Source organism: Caloenas nicobarica, chromosome 39 (genome assembly GCF_036013445.1).
Source record: "Caloenas nicobarica isolate bCalNic1 chromosome 39, bCalNic1.hap1, whole genome shotgun sequence".
NCBI classification, from domain to species: domain Eukaryota; kingdom Metazoa; phylum Chordata; class Aves; order Columbiformes; family Columbidae; genus Caloenas; species Caloenas nicobarica.
Genome location: NC_088283.1, coordinates 374,443 through 390,544, shown reverse-complemented (window position 1 = coordinate 390,544; position 16,102 = coordinate 374,443). Strand labels below are relative to the sequence as shown.

The 16,102-nt window shown below is 64.3% G+C and overlaps 1 protein-coding gene across 1 annotated transcript in view; it reads left to right on the top strand.

The window, feature by feature from the left end:
- The window catches only part of SHANK1 (SH3 and multiple ankyrin repeat domains 1), a 52,199-nt gene that overhangs the window by 33,982 nt on the left and 2,115 nt on the right, over positions 1–16,102 (top strand). Inside the window, 10 exon segments of the mRNA XM_065655336.1 lie at positions 38–162; positions 4,145–4,277; positions 5,320–5,403; positions 7,626–7,682; positions 8,136–8,251; positions 8,740–8,839; positions 9,931–10,115; positions 10,195–10,437; positions 10,688–10,909; positions 11,391–11,853. Coding sequence (XP_065511408.1) covers positions 38–162; positions 4,145–4,277; positions 5,320–5,403; positions 7,626–7,682; positions 8,136–8,251; positions 8,740–8,839; positions 9,931–10,115; positions 10,195–10,437; positions 10,688–10,909; positions 11,391–11,853 — 1,728 coding nt within the window.

Here is a 16,102-nt window from a genome sequence, read left to right as displayed (position 1 = left end):
CGGGGGGGTGTTGGGGTCCCGCTGACCCCCCCCGCAGCGCAGACGCCCATCGAGGAGTTCACCCCCACGCCGGCGTTCCCGGCGCTGCAGTACCTGGAGTCGGTGGACGAGGGCGGCGTGGCCTGGAGGGCCGGGCTGAGGATGGGGGATTTCCTCATCGAGGTGGGACCCCCGGGACCCCAAAACCCAGCCCGGGACCCCCAAACCCACCCTGACCCCCCTGGGACCCCCACCCATCCCATAAACCCCCCAGTGCCTGCACGGCCGGGCTGCACATGGGGGGTTTCCTCATATGGGTGGGACCCCCAAAACACCCCCCAATTCACCCCGGGACCCCCAAACCCACCCCGGGACCCCCCCAAACCCACCCTGACCCCCCTGGGACCCCCCAATTCACCCATAGACCCCCCTGACCCCCCCCAGTGCCTGCAGGGCTGGGCTGCACATGGGGGGTTTCCTCATATGGACGGGACCCCCAAAACGCCCCCCAATTCACCCTGGGACCCCCAAACCCACCCTGACCCCCCTGGGCCCCCCCACTCATCCCATAAACCCCCCAGTGCCTGCACGGCCAGGCTGCTCATGGGGGGTTTCCTCATATGGACGGGACCCCCAAAACACCCCCCAATTCACCCCGGGACCCCCAAACCCACCCTGGGACCCCCCCAAACCCACCCTGACCCCCCTGGGACCCCCACCCATCCCATAAACCCCCGAATACATGCAGGGCTGGGCTGTGGGATTTCCTCATATGGGTGGGACCCCCAAAACACCCCCCAATTCACCCTGGGACCCCCAAACCCACCCTGACCCCCCTGGGCCCCCCACCCATCCCATAAACCCCCCAGTGCCTGCACGGCCAGGCTGCTCATGGGGGGTTTCCTCGTATGGATGGGACCCCCAAAACACCCCCCAATTCACCCCGGGACCCCCAAACCCACCCTGACCCCCCTGGACCCCCCACCCATCCCATAAACCCCCCAGTGCCTGCAGGGCCGGGCTGCACATGGGGGGTTTCCTCGTATGGATGGGACCCCCAAAACACCCCCCAATTCACCCCGGGACCCCCAAACCCACCCTGGGACCCCCCCAAACCCACCCTGACCCCCCTGGGACCCCCCAATTCACCCATAGACCCCCTGACCCCCCCCAGTGCCTGCACGGCCGGGCTGCACATGGGGGATTTCCTGATAGAAACACGTGTCCGACATGTCCAGACGTGTCCAGACGTGGCCAAACGTGTCCAGACGTGCCAGACGTTCCGTGTCCGGATGTGTCCAAACATGACATGTCCAGATGTGTCCAGACGTGACGTGTCCAGACGTGACGTGTCCGTCATGTCCAGTCGTGTCCAAACGTGTCCAGACATGACCTGTCCAACATGTCCAGACGTGACGTGTCCAGACGTGTCCGACGTGACGTGTCCGACGTGTCCAGTCGTGTCCAAACGTGTCCAGACGTGACCTGTCCACCATGTCCAGACGTGACGTGTCCAGACGTGTCCTAACGTGTCCAGATGTGACCTGTCCAACATGTCCAGACGTGACGTGTCCAGACGTGTCCTATCGTGTCCAGTCGTGACGTGTCCGATGTGTCCAGACGTGTCCAAACGTGTCCAGACGTGACCTGTCCACCATGTCCAGATGTGACGTGTCCAGACGTGTCCTAACGTGTCCAGACGTGACCTGTCCAACATGTCCAGACGTGACGTGTCCAGACGTGTCCGACGTGACGTGTCTGACGTGTCCAGACGTGTCCAAACGTGTCCTGACGTGACGTGTCCGACGTGTCCAGACGTGTCCTATCGTGTCCTGACGTGACGTGTCCGACGTGTCCAGACGTGTCAGATGTGTCCAAACGTGTCCAAATGTGTCCAGACGTGTCCAAACATGATGTGTCCAGACGTGTCAGATGTGTCCAAACGTGTCCAGACATGACCTATCCAACATGTCCAGACGTGACGTGTTCAGACGTGTCCGACGTGACGTGTCCGACGTGTCCAGACGTGTCCAAACGTGTCCTGACGTGACGTGTCCAACGTGTCCAGACGTGTCAGATGTGTCCAAACGTGTCCAGACATGACCTGTCCAACATGTCCAGACGTGACGTGTCCGACGCGTCCAGACGTGTCCAAACGTGTCCAGACGTGACCTGTCCAACATGTCCAGACGTGACGTGTCCAGACGTGTCCTATCGTGTCCAGACGTGACGTGTCCGACGTGGCCAGACGTGTCCAAACGAGTCCAGACGTGACCTGTCCAACATGTCCAGACGTGACATGTCCAGACGTGTCCAAACGTGTCCAGACGTGACGTGTCCGACGTGTCCAGACGTGTCCAAACGAGTCCAGACGTGACCTGTCCAACATGTCCAGACGTGACGTGTCCAGACGTGTCCTAACGTGTCCAGATGTGACCTGTCCAACATGTCCAGACGTGACGTGTCCAGACGTGTCCTATCGTGTCCAGTCGTGACGTGTCCGATGTGTCCAGACGTGTCCAAACGTGTCCAGACGTGACCTGTCCACCATGTCCAGATGTGACGTGTCCAGACGTGTCCTAACGTGTCCAGACGTGACCTGTCCAACATGTCCAGACGTGACGTGTTCAGACGTGTCCGACGTGACGTGTCTGACGTGTCCAGACGTGTCCAAACGTGTCCTGACGTGACGTGTCCGACGTGTCCAGATGTGTCAGATGTGTCCAAACGTGTCCAAATGTGTCCAGACGTGGCCAAACATGACGTGTCCAGACGTGTCAGATGTGTCCAAACGTGTCCAGACGTGACCTGTCCAACATGTCCAGACGTGACGTGTCCAGACGTGTCCTAACGTGTCCAGATGTGACATGTCCGATGTGTCCAGACGTGTCCAAACGTGTCCAGACGTGACCTGTCCAACATGTCCAGATGTGACGTGTCCAGACGTGTCCTAACGTGTCCAGACGTGACGTGTCCGACGTGTCCAGACGTGTCAGATGTGTCCAAACGTGTCCAGACGTGACGTGTCCGACGCGTCCAGACGTGTCCAAATGTGTCCAGACGTGACGTGTCCACTCGTGTCCAAACGTGTCCAGACGTGACGTGTCCAAAAGTGTCCAGACGTGTCCAAACATGACGTGTCCAGATGTGTCAGATGTGTCCAAACGTGTCCAGACGTGACGTGTCCGACGCGTCCAGACCTGACGTGTCCACTCGTGTCCAAACGTGTCCAAACGTGACGCGTCCGATGTGTCCAGACGTGTCCAAACATGACGTGTCCAGATGTGTCAGATGTGTCCAAACGTGTCCAGACGTGACGTGTCCAGATGTGTCCAGACATGATGTGTTCATCATGTCTGACGTGTCCAGACGTGACATGTCCAGACGTGTCCGATGTGTCCAAACGTGGCATGTCCAGATGTGTCCAGATGTGTCCAACATGTCCAGACGTGACATGTCCAGATGTGTCCGACGTGACGTGTCTGACATGTCCAGACATGATGTGTCCGACATGGCCAGATGTGTCCAAACGTGACGTGTCCAGACGTGTCCGACGTGACATGTCTGACGTGTCCAGACGTGACGTGTCCCAAGTGTCCGACGTGTCCAAACGTGACGTGTCCAACGTGTCCAGACGTGTCCGACATGTCTGACGTGTCGAAACGTGTCCAGACATGATGTGTCCGATGTGTCCAAACGTGACATGTCCAGACGTGTCCACACGTGCCCAACGTGTCCAGACGTGTCCACACGTGCCCAACGTGTCCAGACGTGACGTGTCCAGACGTGCCCAACGTGTCCAGACGTGACGTGTCCAGACGTGTCCAGATGTGTCCAATGTGTCCAGACGTGACGTGTCCAACATGTCCAGACGTGTCCGACATGTCTGGTGTGTCGAAACGTGTCCAGACATGATGTGTCCGATGTGTCCAAACGTGACATGTCCAGACGTGTCCAGACGTGTCCAACGTGTCCAGACGTGACGTGTCCAGACATGTCCAACGTGTCCAGACGTGACGTGTCCAGACGTGTCCAGATGTGTCCAACGTGTCCAGACGTGACGTGTCCAAACGTGTCCAGACATGTCCAGACGTGACGTGTCCAGATGTGGCCGACGTGTCCGCGTGCGCGTCGGAGGTGACGCGTGGGTGTCGGCGTCGCGCAGGTGAACGGGCAGAACGTGGTCAAGGTCGGGCACCGGCAGGTGGTCAACATGATCCGCCAGGGCGGGAACAGCCTCGTGGTCAAGGTCGTCATGGTGACCCGGCACCCGGAGGCGCCCGAGGGGCCGCGGCGGCGCGGTGAGCAGGGCCCGGACGCCTGGGTCCGTGGGTGGGGGGCCCAGATCCATGGGTGAGGGTCCTGGGTCCATGGGGGGGTCCCGGACGCCTGGGTCCATGGGTGGGAGTCCCAGATCCATGGGGGGTTCCTGGGTCCCTGGGGGGTCCCGGACGCCTGGGTCCACGGGTGGGGGGCTCAGATCCATGGGTGAGGGTCCTGGGTCCATGGGTGGGGGTCCTGGGTCCATGGGGGGTCCCGGACGCCTGGGTCCATGGGTGGGGGGCCCAGATCCATGGGTGGGGATCCTGGGTCCATGGGGGGGCCCGGATGCCTGGGTCCATGGGTGGGGGTCCTGGGTCCATGGGGGATCCCGGACGCCTGGGTCCATGGGTGGGGGTCCCAGATCCATGGGGGGTTCCTGGGTCCCTGGGGGGTCCCGGACGCCTGGGTCCACGGGTAGGGGTCCTGGGTCCATGGGCGGGAGTCCCAGATCCATGGGTGGGGATCCTGGGTCCATGGGGGGGGTCCTGGGTCCATGGGGGGTCCCGGATGCCTGGGTCCACGGGTGGGGGGCCCAGATCCATGGGTGAGGGTCCTGGGTCCATGGGTGGGGGTCCTGGGTCCATGGGGGGTCCCGGATGCCTGGGTCCATGGGGGGTCCTGGACGCCTGGGTCCACGGGTGGGGGTTCTGGGTCCATGGGGGGTCCCGGACGCCTGGGTCCATGGGGGGGGTCCTGGGTCCATGGGGTCCCGGATGCCTGGGTCCATGGGGGGCGGTCCTGGGTCCATGGGGGACCCGGACGCCTGGGTCCATGGGTGGGGGTCCCAGATCCATGGGTGGAGGTCCTGGGTCCATGAGGGGGTCCCAGATGCCTGGGTGGGGGGGTGGGGGCTCCCGGACGCCTGGGTCCCTGGGTGGGGGAGGTGGGGGCTCCCAGAAACCTGGGTCCCTGGGTGGGGGAGTGGGGGCTCCCGGATGCCTGGGTCCCTGGGTGGGGGAGTGGGGGCTCCCGGACGCCTGGGTCCCTGGGCGTGGCTCGCTGACCCCGCCCCCCCAGCCGCGCCCCCTCCCCCGCGGCGCCTCCCAGCTCCCGCCATTTCCCTGCGCTCCAAGTCCATGACGTCAGAGCTGGAGGAGATGGGTGAGGGGGGGGGCCCGGACGCCTGGGTCCATGGGTGGGGGTCCTGGGTCTATGGGGGTCCGGGACGCCTGGGTCCCTGAGTGGGTGTCCTGGGTGTATGGGGGTCCCGGACGCCTGCGTCCGTGGGTGGGGGTCCTGAGTCCATGGGGGGGTCCCGGACGCCTGGGTCCCTTGGGTGGGGGTCCTGGGTCTATGGGAGGGATCCTGCGTCCATGGAGGGGTCCCGGACGCCTGGGTCCCTGGGTGGGCGTCCTGGCTCTATGGAGGTCCCGGATGCCTGGGTCCCTTGGGTGGGGGTCCTGGGTCCATGGGGGGGTCCCGGATGCCTGGGTCCCTTGGGTGGGGGTCCTGGGTCCATGGAGGGGTCCCGGACGCCTGGGTCCCTGGGTGGGCATCCTGCGTCCATGGGGGGGTCCCGGACGCCTGGGTCCCTGGGTGGGCATCCTGCGTCCATGGGGGGGTCCCGGACGCCTGAGTCCATGGGTGGGCGTCCTGAGTCCATGGGGGGGTCCCGGATGCCTGGGTCCCTGGGTGGGCGTCCTGGATTATGGGAGTCCCGGACGCCTGGGTCCATGGGTGGGGGTCCTGGGTCTCTGGTGGGAGTCCTGGGTCCATGGGGGGTCCCGGACGCCTGGGTCCATGGGTGGGGGTCCATGGGGGGTCCCGGACGCCTGGGTCCATGGGTGGGGGGGTGGAAGGTCTGGGGGGTGAGTGGGTGGGGGGAGGGGGATTTGAAGGGGGGGTCTTGGGTGCTGGGGAGGTTTGGGGGGTATTTCTGACCTCTGACCTGTGACCTCTGACCTGTGACCTCTGACCTGTGCCCCCCCCCCCCCTGCCGGCCACGCAGTGGAGAAGGGTGAGTGGGGGGGGGATGGGGGGCGGGCCTGGGATCCCCCTCCCCCCCCCGGCCCCTTTGACCCTGAACTTGACCCCACTTGACCCCGCGTGTCCGTCCCCCCCCACCCCCCGTAACGGGCTCTCGTGTCTCCCCCCGCCCCAGTCTCGCCCTGGAAGAAACGCAGCGGTGAGTGGGGGGCGCCCCCGTGCACAATCACGCCTTGCACAATCACCCCGTGCACAATCACGCCTTGCACAATCACCCCGTGCACACTCATCCACTTGCACACTCACCCCGTGCACAATCACCCGTGCAAAATCACCCCTTGCACGCTCATCCACTTGCACACTCACCCCTTGCACACTCACCCCTTGCACAATCACCCCGTACACACTCATCCACTTGCACACTCACCCCGTGCACAGTCACCCCTTGCACACTCACCCCTTGCACACTCACCCCTTGCACAATCACCCCGTGCACAATCACGCCTTGCACACTCACCCCTTGCACAATCACCTTGTGCACAATCATGCCTTGCACACTCATCCTCTTGCACACTCTCCCCTGTGCACAATCATCCCTTGCACAATCACCCCGTGCACACTCATCCACTTGCACACTCACCCCGTGCACAATCACCCGTGCAAAATCACCCCTTGCACACTCATCCACTTGCACACTCGCCCCTTGCACAATCACCCCTTGCACACTCATCCACTTGCACACTCACCCCCGTGCACAATCACATCCCCGTGCACAATCGCCCCGCGTTGCACTCACCGTCCCCTGCACGCTCATCGCACCACCCCGTGCAAGGCCTGCACAGCTCTTGCACACTCATTGTGCCCACTGTGCACAGCCCTTGCACACTCGTATCCCCCCGTGCAATGTTCGCAGCCCTTGCACGCTCATTGCACCCCCATGCACGGCTCACACGGCCCTCGCACACGTATTGCACGTCACAGACCTTGCACACTCATTGCACCCCTGTGCAAGCCGTGCACAACCCTTGCACACTCATATCCCCCCGTGCAAGGCTCACACGGCCCTCGCACAATCGTCGCACACCCACCCCTTGCACACTCATTGCACACCCATTGCAACCCATGCACACTCATCGCACCCCCGTGCAAGCCTTGCACGGCCCTTGCACACTCGTATCCCTCCGTGCAAGGCTCACCCGGCCCTTGCACACTCATTGCACACCCAGCCCTTGCACACTCATTGCACCCTCCGTGCGCAGCTTGCACAAGACTTGCACCCCCAGCCCTTGCACACCCATCGCGCCCCCGTGCAAGCCTCGCACGGCCCTTGCACGCTCACCCCCCGCCTCGTGCGAGGTTCGCACGGCCCTTGCACGCTCACCCCCCCCTCTCCCCAGATTTCGACCCCCCCTCGGCCACCGAGAAGAAGCGAACGGTTTATCAGATGGCGCTGAGTAAGGGGGGGCGCGGGGGGGTCCCCCGGACGCCTGGGTCCCTCCCGGACGCCTGGGTCCCCCCGGTCACCTTGGTCCCGGGCGGAGGGTGGGGGGAGGGTGTTGGTTTGGGGAAGGGACCTCCCGGACGCCTGGGTCCCCTGGGGGGTTGGGTGGGGGTTTGGGGTCCCTCCCGGACGCCTGGGTCCCCTGGGTGGTTGGGTGGGGGTTTGGGGTCCCTCCCGGACGCCTGGGTCCCCTGGGGGGTTGGGTGGGGGTTTGGGGTCCCTCCCAGACGCCTGGGTCCCCTGGGGGGTTGGGGGGGGGTGGGGTCCTTCCTGGACGCCTGGGTCCCCCGGGGTTTGGGGGCCTGTCCCGGACGCCTGGGTCCCTCCCGGATGCCTGGGTCCCCCGGGGTTTGCGGGCCTGTCCCGGACGCCTGGGTCCCTCCCGGACGCCTGGGTCCTCCCCCAGATAAACTGGACGAGATTTTGGCCGCCGCTCAACAGAGCATCAGCGCGGGGGAGGGGCCGGGGCCCCCCCTGCCCCCCCTGGGCAAAACGCGCCCCAAGGGCTTCTTCAGCCCCGAGGTGGGTCGCCCGGACGCCTGGGTCCCTGGGTGGGGGGTCCCGGACACCTGAGTCCCTCTGGGGGGCGAGGGGAAGACCCCAGTCCCTGGGGGGTGGGGGGGGGTCCCGGACGCCTGGGTCCCTTTTTTGGGGGGTGTTGGAGGCCTCGGATGCCTGGGGGTGAGGGGTCCCGGATGCCTGGGTCCCTCTTGGCGGGGGGGGGGTTGGGGTTCCCGGACGCCTGGGTCCCTCTGTGGCGGGGAGGTGAAGACCCCAATCCCTGAGGGGTGGGGGGGCCCGGACGCCTGGGTCCCTCTTGGCAGGGGGTGGTTGGGGTTCCCGGACGCCTGGGTCCCTCTTGGCGGGGGGGCGTTGGGGTTCCCGGACGCCTGGGTCCCTCTTGGCGGGGGGGGGTTGGGTTCCCGGACACCTGGGTCCCGTTTTGGGGGGGGGGGGGGGATGAAGGTCCCGGACGCCTGGGTCCCCTGACGCCGCCTCCCCCCACCCAGGGCCCCTTCGAGCCGCACCGAATGGGGCCGGGGGGGTTCGACCGGCCCTTCCTGCCCCCCGGGCCCCCCCACGGGCTGATGCTGCGCCAGAAATCCATCGGTGGGTGCCGGACGCCTGGGTCCCCCGCGGCGGGGGAGGGGCGGTGGGGACCCCAGAGCCCTGGGGCCTCGGGGTGGGGGAGGGAGGGGCGGGGCCAAGGGCCCCCCGGACGCCTGGGTCCCCTCTTGGGGGGTGGTGGGTTCCCTGGATGCCTGGGTTCCTTTTTGGTGTGGGGTGGGTTCCCCCGAACGCCTGGGTCCCCTCTTGAGCGCTGATGAGTCTCCCGGACGCCTGGGTCCCCTGGACGCCTGGGTCCCCTCTTGAGGGATGATGGGTCCCCCGGACACCTGGGTCTCCCGGACGCCTGGGTCCCCTCTTGAGGGATGATGGGTCTCCCGGATGCCCGGGTCCCCCGGACACCTGAGTCCCCTGGACACCTGGGTCTCCCGGACGCCCAGGTGCCCCGGACGCCTGGGTCCCCTCTTGAGGGATGATGGGTCTCCCGGATGCCTGGGTCCCCCGGACGCCTGGGTCCCCTCTTGAGGGATGATGGGTCTCCCGGACGCCTGGGTCCCCTCTTGAGGGATGATGGGTCTCCCAGACGCCTGGGTCTCCCGGACACCTGGGTCCCCTGTCGAGGGGTGATGGGTCTCCCGGACACCTGGGTCTCCTGGACACCCGGGTCCCCCGGACGCGTGGGTCCCCTCTTGAGGGATGATGGGTCTCCCGGACGCCTGGGTCCCCCGGACACCTGGGTCCCCCGGACGCCCGGGTCCCCTCTTGAGGGATGATGGGTCTCCCGGACGCCTGGGTCTCCCGGATGCCTGGGTCCCCCGGGCACCTGGGTCCCCCGGACGCCCGGGTCCCCTCTTGAGGGATGATGGGTCTCCCGGACGCCTGGGTCTCCCGGACGCCTGGGTCCCCCGGACACCCGGGACTCCCGGACACCTGGGTCCCCTCTTGAGGGATGATGGGTCTCCCGGATGCCTGGGTCTCCCGGACGCCTGGGTCCCCTCTTGAGGGACGATGGGTCTCCCGGACGCCTGGGTCCCCTCTTGAGGGACGATGGGTCTCCCGGATGCCTGGGTCTCCCGGACGCCTGGGTCCCCCGGCCGCCCGGGTCCCCCCTCACGGCCCCTCGCCTCCCCCAGGCGCCCCGGAGGAGGACAAGCCGTTCCTGGCCCCCCCCAGCGGGAAGTTCAGCCGCAGCCTCTCGGTCCCGGGCTCCGACGACATCCCCCCTCCCCCCACCACGTCCCCCCCCGAGCCCCCGTTCAGCAGCCCCGCCCCCCCGCGGGGGGGGGGGGCCGGCGGGGGGGGGCGGCCCGTGGCGCTTGTACAACCTGGCCCGGGGGGGGCCCGGGCTGGGGGGGGGTGGGGGCGGGGGGGGACCCCCCAAACCGCTTCGCCGCAAGGGGCCGCTGGTGAAGCAGACGAAGGTGGAGGAGGCGGCCGGGGGGGGGCCCGGGGGGGTGGCGCTGGGGGACAAGAGTTCGATCCCCATCCCCACCATCGTGGTCAAAGCCCCGTCCACCAGCAGCAGCGGCCGCAGCAGCCGCGGGAGCAGCCTGGAGGCCGAGGGGGGGGCGGGGGGGGGGGGCGGCGGCGACGCGCCCCCCCCCCCCGCGGCGGGGGGAGCGGGGGGGGCGGGGGGGGGGGTGCCACGTGCCCCGCTTCCCCCGCCGCCCCCCTCCCCCCGCCCCCCCCCTCCCCGGCTCTGGATTTCCCGGCGCAATTCGGGGCGGCGCTGGTGGGGGCGGGGCGGCGGGACTGGGGGGGGGCGGGATTTTGGGGGGGGGGCGGCGCTCGGCGCTTTTCCTCTCGACGGAGGAGGAGGAGGAGGAGGAGGGGAGGGGGGGGGGGCCGCTGGGGGCGGGCCCCCCCCCCCCCCGGCTGCGTCACTCCAAGAGCATCGACGAGGGGCTGTTCGCCGCGGGGGGGGGCGCGTACCGGGGGGGGGGCAGCGCGTTCAGCAGCGTGAGCGCCGCCCCGCCCCCCCCCCCCGCGCCCCCCCCCGCCGCCGCCGCCGCCGCTGCCGCCGCGGCGCGCGCGCTCGTGGCGGGGGGGGCCAGGGGGGGGCTGGGGGGGTTCGGGGGGGCGGCCACGATGCCGCTGGGGGGGCTGGGGGGGGTGGGGCCTTTGCAGTTGGGGGGGGGGGTGGGGGTGGCGGCGGCTTTGCAGCTGGGGGGGGGGGGGGTCGCCGTTGCAGTTGGGGGGGGCCGCGGCGCACGTCGCGTTGGGGGGGGGGTCCCCGTTCGGGGCGGGGGGGGCGCACGTCGCGCTGGTGGGGCCGCCACTGGGCGGGGGGGCGCACGTTCCCTTGGGGGGGGGCCGTTGGCCAAAGGCGCCCTGCCCCCCCACCCCAAGCAGCCCCCCAGCCCCCGGCGCGCCCCCCCCTCCCCCTCCCCCTCCCCAAGCTGGGGGGCGCCGGCCCCGCCCCCCCCCCGCCCCCCCCCCGCCGGCCGCTTGGAGCTGCGGGTTCGCTTCGCCGAAGCCGGGGGGGCGGGGGGGGCGCTGCTGGCGCTGCCCCCCCCGCGCCTTCCCTGGACGGGGGGGACGAGGAGCTGCTGCTGGCCGAGCCGCTGCCCCCCCCGCTGGAATTCGCCAACAGCTTCGAGGGGCCGCCCCCCCGCCGCCGCCCGCCCCCCCCGCGGAGGGCGGCCCCCCCCCCGCCGTGGGCGACTCCGCCGCCTCCAGCCTCACGTCGTACGACAGCGAAGTGGCCACGCTGACCCAGGGCCCCCCCCCGCAAGGCGGCACCACCCGCGGGGCGGGGGGGGGCGGCCCCGGTTCCGCCGGGGGGGGCCCCGACGGGCCCGAGGTGGTGACGGACTCGGGGATCGAGGAGATCGACAGTCGCAGCAGCAGCGACCACCCCCCCGAGGGGGGGGGCGAGGGGCCCCCCCCGCCCTTCGCCCCCCTGCTGGAGGGGGGGGGGGAGCGGAGCCGCGCGCGGGCGGCGCGGGGGGGGCCCCGGGCTGGGGGGGGGCCCGAGGGGGGGCGGCGGCCGGAGAGCTGGGACGAGAGCGGGCGAGGAAGCGGCGGCGGCTGCTGGCCCCGGGGGGGCGCGGACGGCAGGCACAGGTAAGGGGGCGGGGGGCACCCGTGGAACCCGCTGCATGCGCTATTGGGGGGGTCGCGCCCAGTGAACCCGCTGCATGCGTTATTGGGGGGGTCGCGCCCATTGAACCCACTGGACCCGCTGCATGCGTTATTGGGGGGGTCGTGCCCATTGAACCCACTGCATGCGTTATTGGGGGGGTCGCGCCCATTGAACCCACTGGACCCACTGCATGCGTTATTGGGGGGGTCGCGCCCGTTGAACCCACTGGACCCGCTGCATGCGTTATTGGGGGGGTCGCGCCCGTTGAACCCACTGGACCCACTGCATGCGTTATTGGGGGGGTCGCGCCCGTTGAACCCACTGGACCCGCTGCATGCGTTATTGGGGGGGTCGCGCCCATTGAACCCACTGGACCCGCTGCATGCGTTATTGGGGGGTCGCGCCCATTGAACCCGCCATTGCACCCATCGCACCCATTGCATGCGTTATTGAGGGGGTCGCACCCATTGAACCCATTGAATCCATGGAACTCCCACTGCACCCATTGAACCCGTTGAACCCACTGAACCCATTGAAACCATTGAAACCATTGAACCCCCATTGCACCCATCCCACCCATTGAATGCATTATTGGGGGGTCACACCCATTGAACCCATGAACTCACTGCATGTGTTATTGGGGGGGGCTGCGCCCATTGAACCCCCCATTGCACCCATCGCACCCATTGCATGCGTTATTGAGGGGGTCGCACCCATTGAACCCATTACACCCCCCATTGCACCCGTTGCACCCATTGAACCCATTGAACCCATTACACCCCCCATTGCACCCGTTGCACCCATTGACCCCATCGCACCCATTGAACCCATTGAATCCATGGAACTCCCACTGCACCATTGAACCCGTTGAACCCACTGAACCCATTGAAACCATTGAAACCATTGAACCTCCATTGCACCCATCACACCCATTGAATGCATTATTGGGGGGTCACACCCATTGAACCCATTGAACTCACTGCATGCGTTATTGGGGGGGGCTGCGCCCATTGAACCCCCCATTGCACCCATCGCACCCATTGCATGCGTTATTGAGGGGGTCGCACCCATTGAACCCATTACACCCCCCATTGCACCCATTGCACCCATTGCAGGTGTTATTGGGGGGGTCACACCCATTGAACCCATTGAAACCATTGAACCATTGAAACCGTTGAACACATTGAACACATTGAACCCCCATTGCACCCATTGCACCCATTGAACCCATTGACCCCATCGCACCCATTGAACCCATTGAATCCATCGCACCCATTGAACCCATTGAATCCATGGAACTCCCACTGCACCCATTGAACCCGTTGAACCCACTGAACCTATTGAACCCATTGAAACCATTGAACCCCCATTGCACCCATCGCACCCATTGAATGCGTTATTGGGGGGGTCGTGCCCATTGAACCCACTGGACCCACTGCATGCGTTATTGGGGGGGTCGCACCCATTGAACCCATTGGACCTGCTGCATGCGTTATTGGGGGGGTCGCGCCCATTGAACCCGCCATTGCACCCATCGCACCCATTGAATGCGTTATTGGGGGGATCGCGCCCATTGAACCCATTACACCCCCCATTGCACCCGTTGCACCCATTGCAGGTGTTATTGAGGGGTCACCCATTGAACCCATTGAAACCATTGAACTCACTGCACCCATTGAACCCATTGAAACCGTTGAACACATTGAACCCCCATTGCACCCATTGAACCCATTGAACCCATTGAACCTCTTGAACCCATTGAAACCATTGAACCCATTGAACCCCCATTGCACCCATCACACCCATTGAATGCGTTATTGGGGGGGTCACACCCATTGAACCCATTGAACCCACTGCATGCGTTATTGCGGGGGGTTGCGCCCATTGAACACCCCATTGCACCCATTGCATGCATTATTGAGGAGGTCGCACCCATTGAACCAATTGAAATCATTGAACACATTGAACACATTGAAACCATTGAACCCATTGGACACATTGAACACATTGAACCCATTGAACACCCGTTGAACCCATTGAACCCCCATTGCACCCATTGAACCCATTGAACCCATTGAACCCATTGAACCACCCATTGAACCCATTGAAACCATTGAACCCATTGAAACCATTGAACCCATTGAACCCATTGAAACCATTGAACCCATTGAACACATTGAACACATTGAACTCATTGAAACCATTGAACACATTGAAAACCATTGAACACATTGAAACCATTGAACCCATTGAATCCACTGAAACCACATTGCACCCATTGAACCCATTGAACACATTGAACACATTGAACCCATTGAACCCATTGAACACATTGAAACCATTGAACACATTGAACACTCATTGAACCCATTGAAGCCCCATTGCACCCATTGCACCCAGTGAACCCATTGAACCCATTGAAACCATTGAACCCATTGAACACCCATTGAACCCATTGAACCCATTGCACCCATTGAACCCATTGAACCCATTGAAACCATTGAACCCATTGAACACCCATTGAACCCATTGAACCATTGAACCCATTGAACCCATTGAACACATTGAACCCATTGAACCCATTGAACACATTGAAACCATTGAACACATTGAACCCATTGAATCCACTGAAACCACATTGCACCCATTGAACCCATTGAACACATTGAACCCATTGAACACATTGAACACATTGAACCCATTGAACACATTGAACACTCATTGAACCCATTGAACCCATTGCACCCATTGAACCCATTGAACCTATTGAAACCATTGAACCCATTTAAACCATTGAACCCATTGAAGCCCCATTGCACCCATCGAACCCATTGAATCCATTGAACCCATTGAACACATTGTAACCATTGAACCCATTGAACCCATTGAAACCATTGAACACATTGAACCCATTGAACAATCATTGAACTCATTGAACAATCATTGAACCCATTGAACCCATTGCACCCCATTGAACCCATTGAACCTATTGAAACCATTGAACCCATTGCACCATTCAACCCATTCAACCCATTCAACCCATTCAACCCCCATGGCACCCATTGAACCCATTGAACCCCCATTGCACCCATCGAAACCATTGAATCCATTGAACCCATTGAACATATTGTAACCATTGAACCCATTGAAACCATTGGACCCATTGCACCCATTGAACCCATTGAATCCATTGAACCCCCATTGATCCCATTGAACACCCTTTGAACCCATTGAATCCATTGAACCCCCATTGCACCCATTGAACCCATTTAAACCATTGAACCCATTAAACCTCCATTGCACGCATTGCACCCCCCATTGCACCCATTGCCCCGCACTGCGCCCATTGCACCCACTGCACCCATTGCACCCATTGAACCCATTGCAAATGTTGGGGGGGGGATTGCACCCATTGCACACATCACACCCACTGCCCCCATTGAACCCTCGCACCCATTGTCCCCATGGCACCCATTGCAACCCACTGCATCCATTGCACCCATTGAACCCATTGAAACCAGTGCACCCATTGCACCCATTGCCCCCCATTGAACCCCTTGCACCCCATTGAACCACCCATTGCACCCGTTGCACGTGTTGGGGGGGCACCTGGGGGGCCACGGGGAGGGCACAGGGTGAGGGGGTGGCTGCTGCACCCATTGCACATGATGGGGGGGATCGCAACCATTGCACCTGTTGCACATGTTGGGGGGGTGTCGCACCCATTGTGGGGGGGGGGGGCAGTTGCACCCATTGCACCTGTTGCTGGGGGGGGCGGTCACACCCATTGCACATGTTGCCCCACCCACCCATTGCACGGGGGGGGCAGCTGCTGCACCCATTGCACATGTTGGGGGCGGGGGGGGGGGTTGCACCCATTGCACCTGTTAGTGGGGGGGGTCGCACCCATTGCACATGTTGGGGGAGCACTCGGGTGGGGGGGCTGGCTGCTGCACCCATTGCACATGTTGGGGGGGGTCGCACCCATTGCACGTGTTGACCCATTGCACCCATTGCTCCTGTTGGGCCCATCTGCCCATTGCACGGGGAGGGATTGCACCCATTGACCCCCATTGCACCCCATTGAACCCCATTGCACCCATTGCACCCCATTGAACCCCCCATTGCCCCCAGTGCACCCCCAGTGCACCCATTGCCCCCCATTTTACCCCCATTGCACCCTTTGAACCCCCATTGCACCCTTGTCCCCATTGCACCCA